This window comes from Mus musculus, chromosome 3 (genome assembly GCF_000001635.26).
Source record: "Mus musculus strain C57BL/6J chromosome 3, GRCm38.p6 C57BL/6J".
In the NCBI taxonomy this organism is placed as follows: Eukaryota; Metazoa; Chordata; class Mammalia; order Rodentia; family Muridae; genus Mus; species Mus musculus.
In genome coordinates this window covers 127,820,855-127,844,695 of record NC_000069.6, presented here as the reverse complement: position 1 = coordinate 127,844,695, position 23,841 = coordinate 127,820,855, and the positions used below count along the sequence as shown (strand labels likewise).

At 43.6% G+C, this 23,841-nt stretch overlaps 1 protein-coding gene and 1 long non-coding RNA gene across 12 annotated transcripts in view; one reads left to right on the top strand and one right to left on the bottom strand.

The window, feature by feature from the left end:
• Positions 1-3,620: 3,620 nt before the first annotated feature.
• On the bottom strand, positions 3,621-7,199 carry Gm43653. Its single transcript, XR_003954551.1, has 2 exons — positions 6,513-7,199; positions 3,621-5,830 (listed from the first exon to the last, which is right to left on the bottom strand). It is a non-coding gene; the product is annotated as a predicted gene 43653 (long non-coding RNA).
• Ap1ar (adaptor-related protein complex 1 associated regulatory protein) overlaps positions 7,173-23,841 on the top strand; it is a 30,517-nt gene continuing 13,848 nt past the window's right edge. For 2 of the 11 annotated variants that reach the window (XM_006501242.2, XM_006501240.2), the window contains exons 1-5: positions 7,205-7,547; positions 8,517-8,560; positions 11,528-11,632; positions 21,383-21,431; positions 22,086-22,112. In XM_006501242.2, the coding sequence (XP_006501305.1) occupies positions 7,404-7,547; positions 8,517-8,560; positions 11,528-11,632; positions 21,383-21,431; positions 22,086-22,112 (369 nt within the window). In that variant the 5' untranslated portion in view covers positions 7,205-7,403. Of the gene's footprint in view, positions 7,548-8,516; positions 8,561-9,801; positions 9,833-11,527; positions 11,633-21,382; positions 21,432-22,085; positions 22,113-23,841 lie in introns of those variants that run through there. The other 9 variants (XM_030252524.1, XM_006501244.3, NM_001346718.2 and 6 more) reach the window with 6 other exon arrangements.

Sequence of the window (23,841 nt, the reverse complement as noted above, 5' to 3'; positions counted from 1 at the left end):
CAACTGATATGTTCCCTGTGCTCTTAGAAGAAAAATCACAGTCAGTTCTTGCTTCCCATTTGTTTGCTTTGTAGCGTTTCTATTTCTCCCTCAGGTAGCATGTATCTTAACCTACAGTGCCCACGTTGGTTCACATGGCTGTAGCAGCTCTCTGTCAAACCCCTTGTCAGAGTCTAGTAGCAAGGTCTGTCTCAAAGGCCACTTTTACTGCCTACGTTTGCTCTTCCATGAGGGCATCCTTTCTACATATTTTTAAAAAATTAATTTATTGACATTGCCTAAAAAGCAACATTAAAGATAAAGAGTAATTTTGTTTTGTCTCCTCTCATTATTCCTAAAGAGTAAGGTTCTTTTTCTTTCCTTTAAAGTGACTGCAATTATTCCAATTCTCCCTGCATGCCTGTTGAACAGAGATAAGCCACATTTCTTTAGGCTTTAACTCACTGGGAATTTGCCTAATATTCAAAAGATTCCTGTGTCCTTGGGGTGTTTGGCGGTTTTTTTGGTTTGCTTTGATTTATACTTCAGAGGAGGGAGTTACAGTTGCTGATAGCTCTGACTCACTGCCGGGTTTAGCCATTGGGTCTAAGAATCCAAGTGCTGCGAGGATTTGAAAGAACGGGAATCTCATCCACTTCCCAACCTTTCTTGCACTCTTGCTTCCTTGGCCATGCTGTGTGGGGAAAGTGTTTTATTTTCAAATCAGCAGAGTAATCTGCTTATCTAACACAACATCGCACAGGACTCCAGATTTAGTAGGTCTAAAATCTGAAAGTAGAGACTTTGAACTGGAATAAAACAGGAATATTTGAAATGAGAACAAATGTTTACCTAACACTCTGGGATTTCATCAATCACACTGGCTATGACCCCACACCAAGGACCGGGGATCTTCTAGAGGCAGCTCTGATCACAAGGGTGCTGACTGGTGCCATTGACAGAAGTGGCCTGAAGTGCTTTCCTAAGGCCACTCCTCATACTGTGGCCTAAAATGGGGTGTGCAAAGTGATGTCTACCAGCCAGGTGACAATGAGTGGAGCACCAGCAGGGGACAGCTCCACCCTGCTACCCACTGCAACCTGAACTCTCTTAGAGAAGAATGTCAGGATGAGTCAAGATAAAGCAAAGTTGGAGTTAATTAAGACAGATTCTAAGATGGTCTTATGCTCCAGGGCTAAAAGGAAAAAGTGCCACACCCAAATGTGGGCGGAGCTTCTCAGAGAGCTATCTTCATAGCAGTCAGATATATGTTTTTGGAGGCCCCTTGGGTTACATCTCAAAGAGTTATTGAGAAATTTACATGAGATGACAGGATGCCCTTGAGGTATTCAGGAGAGGATTACAGCTAATAAGGTAAAAACCCTAAATCACATGAGTTGTGCAAGGCAGCTATGATCTAGTATTATTACTGTAAATAAAGTTTATAGTCCTGTTCATGAGATTCCCAGAAGATAGCGAGGAAAGGAGGAACAAGACCATACTTGAAGGTCATGTACACTCAGTCGTAAGGCATGGTTAATTGCTGTTTTAACAGTCTTATATGGAATATTTCTGTATGAAAGGAATATTGTCTCTAGGTAGGCAACCTCCAGAACAAATGTTAATTGTGCTGAATTCTTTACTTCTCAGCTGTCAAGAGGCTTCAATCTTCCACTTTGGAGTGAAGGGTTCTTTTCCTTTCATGTTCCCTTAAGCCCTCCATCTTTCTCTATCCTGCCTCAAGACTAGGCAGAAGCTTGAACATCTTTTTTGAGTTAGCCTCAGAGCTAACATATGATTTCTGTCACTGTCGGAAGCTTGATTCCATGGGAGGGATGGATCATGGAAGGTACCACTCAATGGGGAAACTACTAATATTGCATTCATCATAGGACAGGACACTTACAGTGGGAGGTGCTGAAATCATGTGACTCCTCTGCCTTTATAGTGTTTGGTCTTGACCCCTCCCCTTGAGTGTTCAAGACTCTTCAGTAGGATGGGGAAACCTCTGCTGTTTCTTTCCCATCTTTGCCAGGATGCTTGATGTCAGACCTGTACCCTGCAGACTCTATCTGAATGGTTCCGGGTGAGGATTTCCCAATGGGTGGCATTGCAGGGATGTTCTTGGTGTGGAGTTGGTGTCCTCCTTTCCACTGTCCTGACCACATGACAGCAGGTGGATAAACAGGAAAGAGTCCTGCCATGTTTCCCACAGTGGTGAGCACACCACTGCACACAGGTTTAATGTACGCACCTTCAATCCTTGTCTTTCTCTGCTATCACAATAGCAGGTAGCATGTTTCCACAGAGCCTATGAACTCTCTCAGATATCGGTGTCTACCTTCAAGGGACTTCGGAATTTCTAAATGCCTTCCTTATTCAGTGTCCAGGGTTTTCAGGTATGGTAGCTGTACCCTCTGTGTGACCTTAGAATTTCCTTCTAGCAGTAAGCACTGCTCACTGCCTTAGAGATTCTCTGTGCTAAATTCTCCCTGTGCTAATTAGTAATGTGGTTTCTGGCTTGGCAGGAAGAAATTTGAGACAAACTCTGCTCAACAAATGCAATTTGCCGCTTGTATAATCGTTTGTGTGAATGCCTCTTTTGTGAAATGGAAATGTTTGGCGAGCAAAGAGGGAAGCGAATCACTTAGTGTCTTGTACTGAACAATGTTGAGTAACTAAGCTAATTTACCACACACCCATAAGGCAGACAACAAGCTGCGAGGGATTCCGTTAATAATTACGGTTTGTGTCTTTGAACATACTTCCACGCACTTGTTTTCTTTGAAAAGCATCTATATAGTTCAGTTCTTTATTTAACTGTACAAATGTACAGTAAAAGACTATCATGAAAAATAAGGGATTCCCTCCTGCTCTGTTTTACAGGTCTTTCTGTGTGCTTCCTGTGTGCCTGTGTTGCCTCCTCTAATAAAAGCCTTTCTTCATCTGTAAGAGAATTTATAAGGAGCTGGAATATTTTGTGTTAGTATAAAAAAAAAAAAAGAGTTAGGCAATGCGGGGTCAGCTCAAACCTGCACTGGAAAATTAGTCTTTAACGGAATAGTATCCAAAGCTGACAAAAAGAAGGCATTGGGATCATGATGCCAGATCCTTGCATTTAAGATCATTTTCTTTAGGTTTTAAATAAGATGCTGCTACTAAGTAGCAGAGCAGTGTCTCCTCTTAACACACTGGATGTTTTAACTTTCAGTCACCCTGAAAGAGGCAGAGAATGGAGGATTTTCCTTTTACACAGGACATATTTCATCTGCTTTTCTCCTCCCCTTCCTTTTGACAGGATCTCACTATGTAGCTCTGGCTGCCCTAGACCTCACTATGTGTAGACCAGGCTAGCCTTGAACTCATAGGGCTCCGTCTACCTCTGCTTCCCAAATGCTGATTAAAGGTGTGTGCCACTAATCTGGCTACTGGCCAGACTTTCTTAATGACTGACTTCAGGCAGTATTGTGAATGCGCTTGAGCGCGAGACTAAAAGGTCGAATTCTGGAAGAGGAAGCATTTCTTCACAGATGCTTCTACAGCAACTACAAGGTTCACTTAGTAATCAGAAGCATTCCCAACTGAGGTATGAAAGGTCCGTATAATACAGTATAGGGATTAATATACTAAGCAGTTGAAAGCAAGTTTGTAAATAGTTTTATTTTGTTGACAAGGTTTATTGTAATTTTCTTTTATGTTGGTCATATGCCATACCCTGCATTTGGTAATCTAAACCATGAAGTGAATTAAAAGAAGTTTGTGTCCTTGTTTGGTAATAAGTAACACAAAAATCTCCCAAGGAACTAATATTGTATTAGAACACAGAGAGATTACTAACCAGTAAGAAATTCTGAGCAAAGAAAATCAAATTTGGAGTTAGATGATCAGAAAGCACTGAAAAGTATAAAACATATCCTGACTCCAGAGCATCTATAAAAAAATGACTTCATAATAAAATACTAATTAAGAGAATTTTGAAGAGGGTGAGGAAGGGAGGCCTTATATACCTGAAAGGCAAGGGTAGGACTCTAGAAAGCTGACATTAAAACTGCTTTATTAGAGCTGATCTATGTGTGTTGATAAGCTGCATATTCTACTTGGTCGGTTTTCATATCTTGTCATTTCATATGAATACATTCCCTAGCTATGATAAATTCCATACATCTATCTTGGGATATTCTTGGCTACGGTGGTTACTAACTTCATCCTCTGCCCAAACCTAAAGGAAACATATTTCACCTTAGTAGGAACCCAAGCCCATGTTACTCGAGCTAGGTTTCCTTCACGTTCACCTGTTGCATCAATGCTCCTCAAGGCTACAGGTTTTCTTTCCATCGGTTATTAACCAACAGTAGTTAACTGACTGCATGAAAAGTTTCAAATCTTTTCAATATTTCTTCAGAAAGCTTTAACCCCTCAGCACAATGGCACACGCCTATAGCCATGCTACTCACTCAGCCGTAGGACAGAAACAGTCTCTAGGCTGAGCTCAGACTCGACTGCGTGGCAAGACCCTATCTCAAAAAACAAAACGGCAAACTAGCATTGTTCACACATTAGTCAAAAGGCATTCCCTCTACTATTAGCTTTCAAAAATATTTCTGATGACTGCATAATATGAATGTACCAGCAAAGCTACCATCCCTCAAGTTAATCATTCATTTGGGGATTACTGATAAATAGTTTTCAAATGGTTTTCCATTACAAGTGTCAGTGTCTAAGGCTCAAGAGAGAGCCAGTTCACTGGATCCTTGCACATAACGGGGTATTTCATTTGCAGACCTTTTAAGTTGGCCAGCGAATGACTTATTATTGTAAGTTGCTTAGATTTGCTTAGTGAAGTTTGTTGTTTAAAGGTTTATTCACCTACATTGATTTTATAGACCATTCATATCCTAAGACCTGACTTAACCAGTAATATAGTATTTGTTTTTCACAGAGGTTTCTGAGAGCACCCATGAGAAGTGCCCTGTCAAGTCTGCAGCTGTAATTCCTTAAGCTTTGGGGGTTTTTGTTTGTTTTGTTTTGTTTTTTGTTTTGTTTGTTTGTTTTGAGACAGTGTTTCACAATGTAACTCTGGATGACCCGGAATTCTAGGAATCCGCAGACCTAAAAATCTCAGAGGTCTGCCTGGTTCTGCCTCCTGACTGCTGGAGTTAAAGGCATGCACCATCATGTCCAGCCCATTTCTTAAGCTTAAATGAGCAATTATCAAGGTGTCACATGAAGTTTCAAGAAATAATACAGAGGGGCTGGAGAGATGGGTCAGGGGACATGAGCTGGGTCCCTACTACCTACATCTGGTGACTTATAACCAATTCCAGCCTGTGTTGATCCAATGCCTTTTTTCTGGCCTCTATGGGCATCTGTATGCATGCTCGTGTGGGCGAGTGCACACACACACACACACACACACACACACACACACACACAGACCTTTTTAAAAGAAGTAAGATAATGTATTATTTATTATTATCACCATTATATCTTACATTACTTTCCCTCAATAGTAGTGTCTGACAAAGCCACAGGACAGTACCACAAACTCGGGCATGATGATATCCATAGAGCCCAAATACAGACTTTCTACCATGGATCCACTTCTTATCCCCTGGGAGCCCTTTGCTGTGCTTGTCATTTGTATCACTTTGCCTTTTTAAAACGTTCCTGTAAGTGTAGTTGTGCAATATGTAAGCTTTACAGACTTTAGTTTAGCATCAGTTTCTGCAGACTCATTCACTCAAGGCATGTTCATCAACACTGGGTAGTATCTACAGGCTGTGTGCACCAGCTTCCTTACGCACTTATAGTTCCATTTCCAAGGCTACATTATTATTATTGATTTCAGGTACTGGAAGAGAGGAGGAAAATGCAGTGACAATTTAGGAAACCATTAAGCCATTTCACTGGCATCCAATGAGCAGTGGGGCTTGTCCACTTGAATACCAAAGAGTCAAGTTCACTAAGTGCTAAGACTGAAATCATGGCTGGCCTTGATGCTAAGAACCAACAAAATGAGTAGTTGAAAGAATGTTTTCCTAGTAGTACTGTTTTCTTTTCTTTTTTTTTTTTCAATGTCACCATTTCACTCACACTAAAGTGGGTTAAAATTGTAATATATGGTATCAGTGGAGCATGTTATCCACAGAACTGGGCATTTGTGAAACAACTATGCCTTGGATCCAGTTGGGTTAGACAGGGTTTCATTACATAGACATGGCTGGCCAGGATCTGGCTCTGTAGATCAGGCCGGCCTCCAACTCCCAGGCATACTTCTGCCTTCTGCTTTTAAAGCTACCTGGTGTCTGAAAGGGGGTTTTTAGGGTGGCATTTGAGAACATGGACCTTTACCCCAGCCTTGCTCTTCTTAACTTGGAATTAGAATATTATATTTGAATTAGAAATGGCTTGTTCTCCCGAAAACCCAAGACCTTTTGCTGACTTCTTCTGGTTCTCCTCTTCTCCACCTGAAATTACTTTTAATTTAAAAAATAAAAAATAAAAATACAGGGTCTCACACAGTCCGGACTGACCTCCAACTTAATGTGTATCTGAGGTTGACTTTGAATTTATGACTCTGCTTCCATCTCTCAAGTGCTGTTGACTGCAGATTTTTCCACCACACTTCTACCAACCGAGCTACATGCCCAAGCTGGAACTTTTCGTTTTTAATAAAAGAAAATCCGCCTAGGAGTGCACAGTGTCTCTCCAGTCCGCTGGCAGTATAACGAGAATAAGCTGCTCCGCAAACGAGAATATTTTAAGAATTAAAACAAAACAAAACAAAATAAAACAAAAAGCCTCTTAGTGTGTTCTAAGTAACGGCAGTGAGTCCCTCCTCTCTGCCTCTAGCTCTGGTGCCATCCTGGAGCGCACTCGTTGGGTGACTTCCGACCCGCTGCTGCAGAAGGGGAGGCTCGTGCGCTCTAGGTACAAAGTTCGAAGGCTAAGCTTGCGCTCGAGCATGCGCTGCATGATCCCCACTGCTTGACAGCGGGCGACGAAGGCGCCAGAAGTGGCGTAGAGAGAGAGAGAGAGAGAGAGAGCAGATCCCCGTCTAGGATCAGGTTCAGCACACAGCACCTACAACCGAGAACAGCGCCTCCTGCCCGGCGCTGCCAGCCAAGCCGGAATCCAGCGGAAATGACGCCCGCGCCAGCCGCCGGAAGCGGTAGCCGCCAGAAACGTGTCCAATGGGAGCCCGGGAGCGGCAGGGGGCGTGGCGGCGCGGGCCTCCCGCGGCTGCCGGGGCGGTGACGGGCGCGGGCGGCCGGGCGGGTGGCGAGCGGGCCATGCGGACGGCTGGAGACCCGGGACCCCACGGCCCTGCGCTCGTCCCTCGCGCCGCGGTAGCCCGGAGCCCGCGGGCCTAGCGGCGGCCTTTGTTCCCGGCGTCGCCGTCTGCCGAGCTCCGGCCGGCGCGGATGCAGCTGCTCCGCCTGGGCTCGCGCTCGGGGCAGGAGGAGGAGCGGCGGCTCCGGGCGGCATGCGATGGGGAACTGCTGCTGGACGCAATGCTTCGGGCTGCTCCGCCGGGAAGCGGGTCGGCTGCAGCGAGCGGGCGGAGGGTAAGCGGCAGCGCAGGCCCGGGATGCCCGGGATGCGCGGCCGGGGATCGGCGGTGGTGGTGGTGCCCGCCGCCCCCGTGCAGGCTCCCTGTCCCTGAGGACTTACCTCGGGAGGTACGATCTCCTGTAAGCACCCGGCACTGCCTCCTGGACACACCCTGCTTTGACTTAACGCCAAAGCTTCTGTCTCTGTGTTTGGTCTTCCTTTTGGGCCTTGACAGAACAGGTGAAAATCTGGCCCCAAGGTTGATGCCCCAGGTGCATTTTAAATAGAAGTCACTTCTGCTCCAGGCTCTGGTGAACTCTTAGGTAAAGAGCTGCAGGATCGCAGTGCACACTGGCCATTGAAGCGACTGGTGCGGCTGTATGCGAATCCTTTCATAGCAATAACTTAGAATTTTGGAGAGGAATACCATGCTGTGATTGCTACCCTTATGCTCGATAATCTAACCAAAATGTCACCGAGCAGCACGTCTCTTGTGAGGAAAGTGGGATATGCTTCAGATTTTTCTATCCAATAGCAAAATTGTGTGATTACTGTTGTACCTTTATTTCCTAGAATAGTGAAAAAACAAAACAAAACAAAAAACCCGGGGGCACATAGCATTGATGTTGATTTTATTATTCCTAAGCATTTTTCGGGAATTAAAACCTAGAATCAAAAAATCTAAGCCAGCCAATCTAACTAAAGAACATATCTGTTTTGAACTTTCTTAAGCATGGTGCCCAATTTTCAGCCAATAGCTTTGTATTGGGAAGCTTTCAGCCCACACAAACTGGAACCAAGTGATTTGTAATTCGAATCTTTGGGTCATGAGTGCATTATAAAATGATTCACTAATTAAGCAGTGTGTCAAAGTAGTGAAGGTGTTACTCTATGCGTCCCTAGAATGGGAGGGGATGGACTTAAAACATTTCTACTTAGTTTGGTATTTTGATTTTCCTGATTTCTGTACTTTACTTTGACAGCTGTTGTGCATTGTGATCCAAAATCATGTTATTCCAAGTACTTCGTGAGTGAACTCGTTTGTGAAGCTATGGAAAGGGGCTCATGGAAGAACTGGACATTACAACATCTTTGACTTTATTATCATTCCTTGGAAGGCTTAACAGTCAAACTCTGGGAGGGAGTGCTTTGAATTCTGCGGTAGACAATGTTTTTGTATTTGACTTTGGAGTACATTACCCGGGTTCTGTAAGAACCTTGGGTATTTTTTTTTTTAACAGTGATTTTACAAATGATATCTTCATTACACACTATTCATTAAAATTGCGGGTTCTCCTGGCTCAGCCCAGGCTTGGCAGCATAGGAGAGGCTAGCAGGGTGAGATCACGTGAGGCATGTGATCCTTGTAGATATGTTGTAGTGCTTGATCGAGAGTCTGTACTTTGTCTTTGGCTGACTCCTTGAGTGAGTCCTAGGGGTTGTGGATGCTGATGCCGAAGACCATGTGATCTGTGTCAGTCCTGTTTCTTGGCATCTATAAGCATAGGCTTCAACAGTTCCCTTACTTGAATCTTCCCATAAACTTACCGTTTGGTATCAGTCTTAACAGTTCTAGCAGCTTCCTGGAAGCATGTGGTATTAAACTGCCTTTCAGTTTAGTCGCTGTTAGTTGTTTTCCTTTAGGTGTGCATCTGGGCAGTTAATGGGTACATGTTTAAGTGAAAAACTGGGCACTCACAAAAGTCTGCGTTGATTTTATGTCACTGTACTTATTAAGGCTAGAAAGAAATAGGACATCCTGGGCTCTGTTAGGCTCATTTACTCTGGACTCCACCACGGGTGCTTTGTGATTTGAGGCCTGGTTTCTTAGCCTTGTGGATTTCCCAGGAGTCTCTCAAAATGAGATCACTTACTCTACGCTTTGTAATCTCGGCACTATAATTACCAAGTACAGTTGAGTGTGCTCTAGTAGTATTTTATATGTGAGGATAACTAATGACCAGTCTAAGTGCTAAGGCATCTTGGAGACCTTACTACCAAGAAACAAAATACTGACATCCCGATGGGTTAGCCTTCTTCGTTTGGAGGGTTCGTCTCCCAGCATGTTCTGGAGAACTCCGTGTGCTGGCCAGTTGTTTTCTCTGGACAAGACTAGAACTCTGTGTGTGCTACCTTGCCTGGCTTATGCATTGCCGGGGCTCAAATCTAAGGTGTCATACTGAGCTACATCCCCAGTCCTACAAATTATTTGTTCTTAGATGGGTTCTTAGGAACCTAGTTGTGTTGTATTTTATTTCCCATCTTTAGGTTGCTGTACAGTTGCCCATCCTTGCTTCAGGTGAGTTGTCGTGTTACTCACACAGGTGTGATGATGTTTGGGGTGCTCTGTCTGACAGGTTTCAGCCCCTTGGATTCTAGCAGCAGCCTTGCTTCTAGGTGATAGTTCACAGAGATTAGCTTTTCTTTTCCTAGGGAAAATGGCTTTAGTGCTTGCCAATATTTAGCTACTTCCTATGTGCTGGGCGGTATTCTAAATACTATGTTACCTTATTTATTCTTTTGCACACCCCTGCCAAGTAATAACTGCTATTGAAATTTTAGTTCTCTATCCAAAATGCATGAAACCAATTTCTTACTTTAAATAGGATTTTGGAGTATTTCTATAGACAACACCCTTAGACATGGACCCAAGTTAAAGCATAGAGCTGATTTGTGTTTCATACACATCTTGTGCACTTGACCGTGACTTTATAGAGTACGTTCAGTCCGCCTATGGCTTTTCACTGTTTGCTTTGGGCAGCATAAGCATCTTACTGTTATACCCAGGCTGGCCTCGAACTCTCCTGCAAGTTGAGTGTCCTGTGAAGTCAAGTATGGAGTCCCCACGTTGTGGCCTCTTGTTGGCTCACAGCAGCTTTCAGAGCATGGGGCATTTTGGATTTTGAACTTTCAGATTAATGGTGTTCAACTTGCTCATGCTGGAGACCGAAAGCCAAGGCTTGAAAGTTTAACTTGCCTGAGATAACAGAGCTGGAATTGCAGTCAAAGTCCCTCTGAGACCAGAGCCCTTGTCTTTACCTGGGAAGAGCTTGCAGCTCTTTATTTTCTTCTCTCAGTCTTTTCTTCCCTGCCTCTGTTTTCAGAGGAAATGATTCTTCCTAATCATTTTTACTTTTGTTTCCTACCCTCTCCATAGAAAGTCAGTCTGTAGTCACCTTAGCTGTGAGCAGGAGGGTCATTGTCCTTCCCTCCAAATCCCCGTTCCCAGGCCCTCTCAGGGTTACTTCTGTGTCCTGACCACCTCTACATCTGTGCTGGTTAGGTGTTTTGACACCTGAGAAGAGGAATTTCCTACATCAGATTGGTCTGTAGAGTCCTCACTTTAGTGCTGACCCTGGGATATCTCTAGGATAAAGGCCAAAATATGTATCCTTCTAGATATCTGTATTTTCCCAGATTCTGCATTATGTATTTCTCCCTGTGTCTCCTTGTCTTGTCTCTGCTGTGTTCCTCCCTGAGTCTTATTTCTTCCCTATTTCTTCCTTGTCTTCACTTGAATAACACCTACTTAGTCATCTTTTCCACTGGCAATTCAGGAATGACTTTCCACAGTTTTCCTGAAGCATCACCAGCCTTCTGGAAATCAGAACTCGCAGCGCTGCTGAAACAGTCTGCTCTCCTGAGCTCCACTCCCTACTTAGCTTCTGAGTGCTTCCTCTGTCCCTATCCGTGCTTCCTCGGTCCATATCTGTGCTGATTCAGGCTTCTGTTGAATACCTAGTTAGTTAAGTTCCTAGGACGTGGAGATGCAAGTATTTGTTGATTCTGTGGCTAGAATTTCTTAAGTCAGTCAGGTCGCCTGGCTTTTGGTCTCTGGTCCTTCTGAAGGACTTTTCCCATATTTGGGCGTGGGCCGATCCTCCTCTCCAGTGATTAAAGCACAGCCTTGCTTGTAACTCACCTTTGCATCTACCCCAGATGACTGTAAGATTAGCTTTTATTGACTAAATAAGGTGCTTTGCCCATTGTTCAGTAACTTAGGGAAGGAAGAAAATGAAGACTCACATAAGAAAAGAGGTCACATTTCACTCTCCAACAAGAAAATGAGTGATGCCAGCTGCTGCACACAATGTGAAAGGTGAATGAATGGGGGCTCAGGCCTGAGCTCCTCCCTCTCTGTTGCTCGGTTCCTCTAGAGCTCTTCTCAAAAGGCAGTGGCTCTGTCTGTTTGTCTGTTTGTTTGTTTGTTTGTTTAGCCTGCCTTTTCTGTCTTTGCCTTGACAGGGGGAAGATATGTCTCCATTGTTCCTGCAAGGCATAAAATAATTTTCTGACTATCCCATCCAAAGCTCATCCCTCAGAGGCACTATTATCGTGGCCTTTTTTACTTGATTGCCAGTTCTATACGGGCCTGCATAATACTTAACCAGTAGAAAAACAGCACGTACCGTCCAATAGCTACAGTGGTAGATAAAAAAATGACGTGCGTGGAGGGATTGTCTCCAGTGGAAACTAAGTGCCACGGTCTGCTGTGTGCCCTTGTGACCCAGAAAAGCCAGTGGTTTGAGTTCCAGTACCTGGGCATAAGATAGCCAGGTTGGCATCTCAGGCAGCGAGGCAGAGAACTGGACCTGTTCCCGTGGCATGACATACTGTGTTGACATCATCTTATCCCTTCAGAATATCCCTTCAGAAGGCTCCACTGAAGTATTTGATGTCAGGTGGGAACTGCCCTGTCGTCCTCTTTGTGATAGCCTTTGCCAGGCATATGATTGATAGCCTGACCTGTCTTCCACTTGAGGGTGGGAGGATGTCTTGGGGAGCTTTTAATTTTTTGTAGACTTTGGAGCCATTTACCTTGGTTGCTCATCACTTATTTATAATATCCAAGAAAATATGAAGGATTGTCTTACTGTGTTTCACCAGGTATAATATAAGACATGTTGAAAAAGAACAATGCCAATGTAGTTTTGAGTTTCATAGGTTTTTTTTCTTACCATGCTGCATAACAGGGAAGCATTAAAAACTACATTTTCAGCCCGCTGTCAACAAGGTTTAGACTTACCTTAGTGTCTGTCTTGATAACAAGGTAGTAAGGTTGCAGGCATCTCCAACCACAGCCTCTTCTCTGCCACTCTGTACCTGTTGAACCACATTCACATTTTTAGCAGTGTAGTAAATAGGCAGGAATCTGTCTCAGGTTGCGACAACCCTCGAGGACACAGAGATGTCTCTGGGCTTTGGAGCGTGCCAAGCTAAGGAGGGAAATAGACTTGTGTCTTTTCTAGTTAGTCACTGTTTGCACACCCCGTGCTGGCTGCCTTTAGTTAACACAGTGTCGGGGTTTCTCCATTACTTTTCCCCTCCCTTTTTCCTAGAGAATAGCCTGAGTTGGTGAAAGTGAAATGTATATATGATGTGACCCTGACTTTTTATTTATTTATTTATTTTCTTTCTTTCTTTCTTTCTTTTTGGTTTTTCGAGACAGGGTTTCTCTGTGTAGCCCTGGCTATCCTGGAACTCCCTCTGTAGACCAGGCTGGCCTCAAACTCAGAAATCCGCCTGCTTCTGCCTGGCATTAAAGGTGTGGGATTAAAGGCGTGTGCCACCACTGCCTGGCGACCCTGATTTTCTTCACAGCTCATCCATGTGACCCTGCTGTGTTTCCTGAGGCCTCTGTAGCTTCTCACATCCCTGTATCTTACCCTTGCATCTTTGACTTACTATGTTTACTTTGTGTGGTGAACTCACACACACACACACACACACACACACACACACTGTAGCACCATTCAATTCTGACCCTGCCTCCCTGCGTCTCATTGTCTAACCCTTCTCCTAGATCAGATTCTGCTTTATCTTCCAGGTATTTGCTTATCTGCTTCTCCAGGGGGCAGCACCCCAGGCCCAGCTCCCACGGCCTTACCCGCAGCCTCAGGTTGATTGCATGCATCATTCACGTGCTCACTCTGCCTCACCCCCTCCCCTCGCAGCTCCCTCAGACTCTTGTGGTTCCTACCACTGGAAGCAAGCTTTCTATGGTGGCTAGATTCAAGGGAAGAATTTGTGTTCGTGTTCCTCAGTAACTACTTTAAATACAGTAAATATTAGTCTACACATTTGGTTGTTTCTCTCAGTGATTTTGAATAGTTGGTCCAAAACTCTCATTTTCATACTTGATCATGCGCCTCCTGTGTAGCACTGTATTGTACTACTATACCATCATTTACTGTTACTTTACTGATGGACATCTCTGTTACGTCAGGGGTGGGTGTGTTCTTTCTCTCTTTCTTTCTGTTACCGCTAATAGGCATTCTGATAATAGCCCCTCTGCACCTGTACAGGAGAGGACCAGGGACGGAATCACCGGCTGATAGCTTATGCATATCTTCATCAGTGCTACAGTATATTAAAGTTTTCCAAGTTTCTGCCAGTTTATACTACCAATAAGGGATTGTCATTGCTCCACTTTCTAAGTACTGCCAAAGTGCTTTTTTCCTACTTATTAATGTGAAATGTTGGGTATTAGTACGAGAACTTCATTATAACCCTATGTGCCTGTAGCAAATATAATGTGTACAAATTTTTTTTAATTCCCTTAGTGATAGCAATGGAAATATAAGAAACTAGGTTAAGTAATAGGAGATATTAAAAACTGCAGTGGCTCTTCTTAAACCTCAGATGAATGGAGGACACTACTGTGGTCACGGGAGGACCTTGCCTCGGTGTTCACACTGGTGACCACAAATAAGGTGCAATAAAAACGAAATTGGTATCAGAGTTCGACTAGACAGGGTAATTCCATACATTGTGAAGAAGGTAATAACTTCGTCTTAGGCCATAACAGACACTAATAAAGCTGAAGTGTTGGCCCAGCGCTAGACTGCGGGAGTCGGTAGAGCACAGTCGCCTTCATTAACAAGGTGACTGCCTCCTACCACGTAGGAAGAGTCACTGCTTCACTGAAATAGTTACAAGGATTGAGAAAGCATTTGTTATTTTCTGGTTTTTGTCTAGTTCGGAGACTCCTCCCTCCTCCAGCCCCTTCCCTGCTTTTTTCTTTCCCTAGTTCAACTACCCAGGGTGGGCAGCAGTGTCCAGTCAGGAGTAAGAATTCATTGTTCTGTTGAGTTTGCTGTGGGTGGGACCTGCGTGCCTCCTGGCACTTACTTACTGTTGCCATCTTCTCGTGTTGTTTGCCCAAAAGTCATACCTCCAAGAACTTGGACGGCTCTGAACGTGGGAGATGTCTAATGGTCCTGATGTATTATCGTCATAAATGAAATTAATTGGAAGTCGAGAAGCTTGGCCCGTACCTGCTTTCCTAACTCTGTGTCTTTTCTTTCTCTTAATCCTACTGTTTGAAATCTGTATCGAAGAAACGCCATCTCTTCCCAAAGAATCGAGTATCTGTCCTCACATTATACAAATACGAAGACAGGGACTGAGGCTTTCCCCTTGTAAGCATGCTAGAAAAAAAAATCAGATCTTCTATTCTGGTTTGCACTTTTTTTTTCTTAAATAGATTCAGGAACTTTTGTACAGTCTGACCCTCTTACGTTACAACAGTAGTTCTAGCCACTACCAGTGTCTGGTGAAAATGGTATGAAAGATGTAGTCATGTCTTATGTACAGAAGCACTTATGGGAATGGCGTTACATATACAGTGAGCATGTTTAGCCTCAAAGCCGCACACTTAGTACTGGATGTGTGGCAGCGTTTTCGGCTGTGGAACTGATGAATTAAACATAGAGGACAAATCAAAGGCGATCAGAACGTTCGTCATATCTAGTCATGCAGATATGCTGCAGAGCTTAGTTACTCGAGGAGATATTTCAGTTACTTTTGTACTCTCTTTGGAATCCAGTTCAATTTGACACTTTATAGCCCTCCAAATTCAGACTGGTTGCATCTCAAGTGCTAGTGGCTGTCATACTGGACAGTGGAGATCTCTCTAGGGTAACAGTAGCCGTAGGAGTATTGAGGAAAGGAAATGTCTCTGAGACACGTGCGAGAATTAGGTCAGTTCAGGGCCTATCCTGTGTACTTGGTGAATGGGAGTCTGTTCCTTACCATGTTATTACCTCGCTCTCTGTTGGCTTGGCTCATGTCACACAGAGCTGGAAATCAAGTCAGTGAAATACTGACTTCTTTTTCCTTAAATTTAGGAAAGCAACTCTTGTGCCTTTGTGAAACACAGGATTCAAAAGACCTGAGTAAAGCCAGCCTTAGTGTCTTTTACTTGTGATTAGTTTGGTTGATTTATTTAAACATGGCAGTTTGTTTTAGGCAACTATATCATGGTTTCTCCACGCCCCAGGCTTTCACCGTTGGCTGTGTTTGTTCAGATATAGAGCATTAAGTTATAAATTCTTAATGTAAGATGAAAAGTCAGCTGCTTGGGAAGTGTATAATAATTGTCTTTTGGTAAGGTCATCCTTTTTCTTTGAAATGACCACTAAGGTAGAAGGTGTTGTAGATTTAGAACAAAGGAACAGCATGCCAGTGTAACTGATCTGCTAGGGACAGTTTGGTTTTAGTCTGTTTCTAATTTACCAAAATTTAACTCACTCTCCCTCTGTCCTTCCACCCCAAGAACAGTTCCATTCTCCCATAGTAATTAGATATAAACTCCTTTAAAACTATAAGAATATATGTATTATATATATTCACTCTGCCCCAGAGTGAGGGGAGGGGTTCTCAGTCATCTGGGCTCCTAACCCATCCATCCTTAAAGCACCTCACTAACCTGTTACCAGGGCTACCCGCATTCATATACATGTTCACCTCAATAACCTGTTACCAGGGCTACCCGCGTTCATATACATGTACATGTTCACCTCACTAACCTGTTACCAGGGCTACCCGCGTTCATATACATGTTCACCTCACTAACCTGTTACCAGGGCTACCCGAGTTCATATACATGTTCACCTCACTAACCTGTTACCAGGGCTACCCGAGTTCATATACATGTTCACCTCACTAACCTGTTACCAGGGCTATCCGCGTTCATATACATGTTCACCTCACTAACCTGTTACCAGGGTTACCCGCGTTCATATACATGTTCACCTCACTAACCTGTTACCAGGGCTACCCGAGTTCATATACATGTTCACCTCACTAACCTGTTACCAGGGCTACCCGCGTTCATATACATGTTCACCTCACTAACCTGTTACCAGGGCTATCCGCGTTCATATACATGTTCACCTCACTAACCTGTTACCAGGGCTACCCGAGTTCATATACATGTTCACCTCACTAACCTGTTACCAGGGCTACCCGCGTTCATATACATGTTCACCTCACTAACCTGTTACCAGGGCTACCCGCGTTCATATACATGTTCACCTCACTAACCTGTTACCAGGGCTACCCGCGTTCATATACATGTTCACCTCACTAACCTGTTACCAGGGCTACCTGCATTCATATACATGTTCACCTCACTAACCTGTTACCAGGGCTACCTGCATTCATATACATGTTCACCTCACTAACCTGTTACCAGGGTTACCCGAGTTCATATACATGTTCAGGTCGGAACAAGTTTAAGTATGGGAGGGGAAAATGCTGACATTTGTGTCAGCATTGTGTCTTTGTGTATGACCAACATTCCTTAGGCGTAGAAAATAGATCATTTCTTGAGTTTGAAGCAAGCAAGAAAAGAACAAATGCTTCCTGTAGTCTGGAATGGAGAACAAGCAGTTGCTCATAAGCAGAGCTTTGAGACAAAGCCTGGATGCCCCGTAGGCTGGCTTCGTCTTCTCCTCATCTTGCCCTTTCATCTCCAGCTCCGGAGCACTCCCACGGGGGACTGTAGACTGACGTCTATGTCAGTGTTGCTGACTTAGCATTAAGTGGATGCTTCCACAGACTCCCGCTTCATGTGGACGTTGATCTCCAGACTGCACAGCTGTTCCATGTCTAACCTTCCTCCTCTCTGACAGTTCCCTTCCTGAGTGCTGTCCTCTTAAGTGCTCCTGCCTCTCTTAGCACATTCTGGCAGCCTTGTCTTCAAAGGACTTCTCAGTTCCTTCTGTTTCCACTGTGATCCTAGCCACTGCTGGTCTCCTTTGTGCCGCACAGTGCTTGCTTGTTGGCCTCTTAAAGCAGCAGATCATCTCCAAACCCCCTAGGGAAGTTCTTAATAGAGCTGAAGGCTTCTGAGAACATGTGTAAGGAATGTGAAAGATGGTGGACTTAATTACTCTAGTGAAACAACGAAGCTGAGCCGCGATTGTTAATGGCTGCTAGCAACCATGGTAAAGTGCTTTAACTATGGATGGGTTAGGCACCTGGGTGATCGACAAAAGCCTCACCCCGTACTCTGGGATAGAATTGTGAGGTAGAAAATAAAAAGTCAGGACAGCTCCAAGTGCTGCAGCCAGCAAGGATCCAGACCAGATCTCTTACCCTCAAACCCTCAGCTAGCTGAGCAGCGCCTCCACCACCAGGACCAGCTCTCTCGCGTGCTGTAACTGGTGAGGGTCAGGGCCAGCTGAGAGCCAAGGCTTTGAGTTGGCCCAGCCCAGCAGCTAGCCCATCTGTGAACTGCTGGAGCATGGGAAGGGGCTGGTTCTGCAGGACTTTTATGACACAGGCAACATCAGGATAGTTGAAAGGAATCCCAGCAGGATTCTAGTATTGATAGTATAGCAGAATCAGAGACCTCGAACCAGATCGCTGTCTCATTGCAGTGAACATTTGCAAGTAAAGATGTGTGGACAGAGGTATACTCTGAGACACACTGCAGCTGCATAATTGTCCCATTTCTAACCAGTGTTTTGTTTTTATTTATATTTTATATTTGCTCTTTGGGGGAGGTTGCCAGGGTGGAGGGCCGATACAAAGGGATAGGGAGATGAGTGGGGATGGGGTGTATGATGTGAAATCCACAAAAAATCAATAGAAGGTTTTTAAAGTCAGGATAGCTTTTATAGGAAATACTAAAAATACACGTCCCAAATTTGTTAGAATTTTAGCAGTCAGTAGTATGAAAGACTTGAATCTTGGCCTTCCTTTGCTTAAGTGATGGGGTGTTTACTGAAGGGCACTTCTGTGAGCTGACACACTGCCTGTGCACTGAGACATCCTTTAGATAGTACTTAAAAGCAGTTGCCTTTCTTGGAGAACAGCTATAGTTTTTATATGGGTCATTGTTGGCAAAATAGAACTGATGAAATTGAATACCGTACATGTCTGTGGAGGCTCTAGGAGGCGCCAGCAGTGTCTAAATAAATAAAGACATCCATAATTCATTTTAAAATATACATACTCTGATATCTACTTGTTTTTAGAAAAAACCCATAGTAAAGCTTCTTAAAAAAAAAAAAAGATGCCTGAGTTTGCCAAATTGCATATTTACTTTAACCAATCAATATGCTCTTATTACCGTAGGAGTCAATAAATATTCTTTGTGAATAAGATTTCAGTCTATTTTTTTTTAAGTGAAACCCTACAGATCTCAGAAAAATATTATCTATGTTTGGTTTCCAGAGAACTCTGAACAAACCAAATGAAGTCTAAGGGTGTATAGTTTGTCCAGTCAGGCAGGCAAGAATATGATTGTGCTCACTGTAACAGTTGTGGCTAGAGAGGCCAGAGACATTTGACTTGTAAGCCATACAACCTAATGTAAGTGTAGTGCTGTGGTAACTTCCCTGGTTTTGACTGTTTGGGATGTCTTATATTATCTTAGTATTGCTGGACTTTCTCTCATTATTTACTTACACCGCTCAGCAGGCCTAAACAAGAAGAGTTTAATCAGAGTCAGATTGTTGAAGCAAGGGGGTAATGAAACAATTGAATACCAGAAGCAGGAATCCTGTCAGAACACAATCCTAGAATATTCAACTCGTTTCTGCTTTTGCTTGAAAAACTGAAGAGTAGAGACCCTGTGTGGCTAGAGGGTAAAAGATACTGTGTTTGTATTGGAATATTCCACTAGGTTTTTGAAAAAGCCAATACAAAGGGAAGGCACAAAACAATGTATTATATTGGTGTGCTTCTCTGATCAAACTCCCCGCCTTATATAGATTAAAGCAGGAGAAATGGCTGACCTTGGCTCACTTTAACCCCTTGGCTGGGAAACATATGCCATTACATCACGGCAGTCCAGCTCTCTGCTGCTCTTCTTTTTTCCCTTTATTTTGTTCAGGACGCTGGTGCTTGGGATGGTGCCTCGGATGTCCTTTACACAGTCTCACCCAACCTAGAATCCCCTGGGAAGGGAGGCCCAAAAAGCTGTCTAGATTAGGTTAGTCCGGGTGTGCTTGTGAGAGGTGTTGTTGATCATGTAAGGTAGAAAGACCTGCACTGACTGTGCGCACATGCATTTCACGGCTGAGCTCTGGGAAGGAGAGGGAGAGGGAGACAGCACTAGCATGCACCCGTGAGCTCACTGCTGTCTGCTTTCTCCGGGTATGCTATGTCTAGCTGCTTCAAGTTCCTGTCACCCTGACTCCTGCGCAGTGATGGCCTTAACCTGTAACAGCGAGTGCACCTACCCCTGCTCCTTTGAGTGGCTTCTGTATGGTTGCTATATTACAGCAACAGGAAATGAAACTTGAAGTTTCCTTCCATTAGTTCTTTAGGGAAATGCTGTTACAGATCCCAGGTGCTTCTAAACCCAGTCAGTTGACAATAAAGATCAACTGTCACATCTGTCAGCTAAAAAACTGTCACAGGAAAAAATATCTACTCTAATTTCTTTGCTGTTTCTGTTAGTTGTGATAATGCATCATTTTCGTACTAACTCTTTAAGCCGCCTCCATCAGACCTGCCCTGACTCCAGAGATCTCATCGTTCAGAGGCCTTTTCTGTCTAGTACACCTGACAAATCAGGGACTGAAGGAGCGCAGCGGTTCTGTGCGGGGCTCTTCCCTTTATCCATTTTGGCACCTGTGGTGGGCACTGCACCTGAGTGAGAGTCTTATAGATGCCTAGTCCTCTCAGCAGCAGCAGCATTTGAATTGGTCATGTCTGAGATGGCCGCGGTGGTGCAGTAGAGCTTATGTTGTTGGTGCAGACTTGGTAAGGAAGGTGCCCCTTTAACTGCAGCTAAGTTTCAGAGAGAGGTACAGAAATGAATGACCAAAGGAAAAGGGCGTTTGCCCCACCCACCCCTTAGAAAGTTAGAGTGGGCGTTTGTGGTTTGTGAGCTCTTTCTTTCTTTCACAAGAAAAGACTGTAAAGCCCTCTATAAAACACTATCTAGAGGCCTGGCGATGTAACTGAAGCTGGATTAAACTCACAGCAGCCCTCCTGTCTCAGCGTTTTAGGCAATAGTGTTACATGCAGGAGCTGCCGAGCTGCTCTGCTACAGACATTGGCCTTTGTTATCCTTTCAGAGTTGTGATGTTTTACGTATAAACCCTTTTAAAACCTAAGGGACATAGTCATATATATTATTTAGTATGGCCTTTTGGGTGCTTTTAAAGGGATTTCTGGTTTTTGACTATTAGTTATAAATAATAATGGATTTCATTGTTATTTACATGCAGTGCCTCTAAATTGATTATATTTACCTCCATTTTAACAAGATATTTTGCTTGATACAATAAAATGAACTAAAAATTAAACTCACTGTATTTTGTTCTATGTAATATTTGTGTAAATTAACTTATAATTACAGTCTAAGTAAAAACATTAGTGCCAATAGAAAGATTGGTTAGTTAGCTATACGTAAGATGAAGTTTAAAAATCTAAACTATTTATATATATATATATTCTTAGGTAATTTTGGTTTGTTTTTAGAAATACAAGATACTCTGTATTGGAGAATTTACAGTTGTATGTTGTAGGAATATGTTTATGCCATAATTTTAATTCAATTTTAGACTTAGTTGTGATTTTTAACATCTTATATTTTTCTCCCTAGATCAAAGTATTTTAGGACATGCCCAAGAGGAGAGCACTTGACCATAGAGGTGGGTCCTTGAGCACCCGGTGGGATCCAGAGTCCCCAGAGGTCTTTGCTTTCTTCTTTACAGTTTATTTTATGCACATGAGTGCACGTGCACATTCTAGTCCTGCACTTAGTGTGGACTAAATCAGAAAAAGTAACTCTGAGTTTGAATATTGTTGGTTGCTTTGGAGGCGGGCCTCATGAGTGGTGGGTGAGACTCTGACTGACAGCCTCATCCCTCGTATTTGACTTTTCATTTTAAGACAGTGTCTCACTAGGTCATACAGGCTGGCCTTGAACTCACTGTGTCACCAGGGCTGTCTTGAGCTTGGCATCATCCTGCCTCCACCTTCAGAGTAGCTGAGATTACAAATCTGAGCCATGCCTAATGTAGATTCTGATAGGCAGAAAAATAATTTTCATATATATATATATATATATATATATATATATAGAGAGAGAGAGAGAGAGAGAGAAAGGGAGAGATAAATGCTTGGGTTGGCCATTTTGCTGACTAAAATATATCAGATGTGCTAATTATAAAATGCACTCAACTTCTTAGGTCCCTTATGCATATAAAATTTACATTTTTCAGGCTAAAAGAGAGTAATGTTTCTTGTGAGATGTGTCTAGTCGTCAAACATCCCTCCTAATGGTTGTCTTTTTGTCCTTTCAGTTTGAGAACCTCGTGGAGAGTGATGAGGTAAGTGTCTGACTCGGTTTTTGTTCTTACCGCGGTTGTGGCATTCCTTGGACCACTTTTTACCTTGCTTTTCACTTCTCAACCGTTCTGCAACAAAAAGACCTAAAAGCAGGGCACAGACCCATGCGGGAGGACAGCTCAGAGGCCCATGCAGCCTGTGCTCCTAGGGGAGCAACACTGGCCTCAGAGGAACCTTCTGCCTTCCCTTCCCTTCCCAGCAGTCACCACCTTCTCCTCCTCCGTCACAAGTGAGGCTTCTCAGTGGCACTCCTCATCCCAGCAGCATCCTTCTCAGAACAGCCCGAGGCTTCCTGCTTCCCTAAGGTGCTTTCTTTCAGCGGTTGCCTCCCGGCTCTTTGCTAGCCCTCACTTTGCTGACCAGCCTCTGCTCTGCCCTGCTTGCCATGGTCAATTTACACACCATCCTGTTGTGTGACGCTACTTCCGACATGACTGTAGGCCATTTAGAATTTGATTCCTACAGCTAACTTAGTAATATATTTTAGCTGACAGATATGTGTAGTTAAAATGTATAAGAAATAGTCATAAGCCCAAATTAGTCTTGAAGAAATTATGGCTTGTTTTTGAGAAAACAGGGTAACAACTACTGAATTTTATTATTTTATAAGAGAAACTGAAGCAGTTAATTTCTTTTTCTTTTTTGTAGATGCTTTTCTTAGTTTTATTCACCGTGCGTATATTTGTTGAGCATCTGCCATGCGTGCGGTGCTCTCACAGAGCTGAGGAAGGCAGTAGATCAGACCCTCTGCAGCCGGGATCACAGGCAGCTGTGAACTGCGTGACGTGGGTGCTGGGAAGTAACCTCAGATCACGCCGCAGCAGCAGCACTGGTCATAACACTGAACTATTTCTTCAGCCCCAGTTCATACTGAAACTGTAGTGTTTCCTTCAGGGTCCCGATGGATGGCATGAGCCGTCCTTCCTCCTAGCAAAACTAAGGTCAATCCCTGAAACCTCTGGTCGCAGCATCTTCATTGCCTGGTAGTTCATAGGCTTTTTTCATATTTTGCTATAGAAAACTGTCCTTAGTGTAGACTGCTGACTTGCTGGCTTTGTGCTTGCTGTCAGCATAACCTACCCTACATCTTCTCTATACAAGGCACATCCACCTTCCTGTGGTCAGGAACACCAGAAAGCAGCTGCAGGCCTTATCTGGGGTGCTGGTTTTAGTTTACGCACAATCTCCACGGCTCAGGAATAATTTTAAACAGTGAAACCACAAAGCCCAAGCAACAATGGCAAAGGCTGCTCTTTGGCGTGAGAAGTGTGCCAGAGGGCACAGTGATACTGTTGTACCTTAGCTAGGAGCACACATCCTTGGCCAACTCTTCAGGGACTCGCTATTCTCTGTGCTCTCAAGTGGCTAAAAGTCTAAAGGTACTGACTTCCAGGTGAGGGGTGCAGAAACCCTTCAATGGGTGTGAAAAGTTTAACCCTTTGAAATCTGAATAACAGAGATCAGCCACAAATGTGGAAGACACAGTGAGCGTGTTGTCTGGCATAGCCTAACTGTGAGAGTTTGTTTGCTACATAGCACATGTCTGTTAAAAAAGAATTAAGAAATAGCCAACAAATGTTTGTTCTATAATGGAGTTTTTGCCTTTGAAAAATAGTAAAGTTTTTGTTTGTCTCAAATCATTTTGATAATGAGATTCGTTTACTGTGACAGAAATAGGTAAGTAAAAAGTATTTTTGATTAAATGAAAAT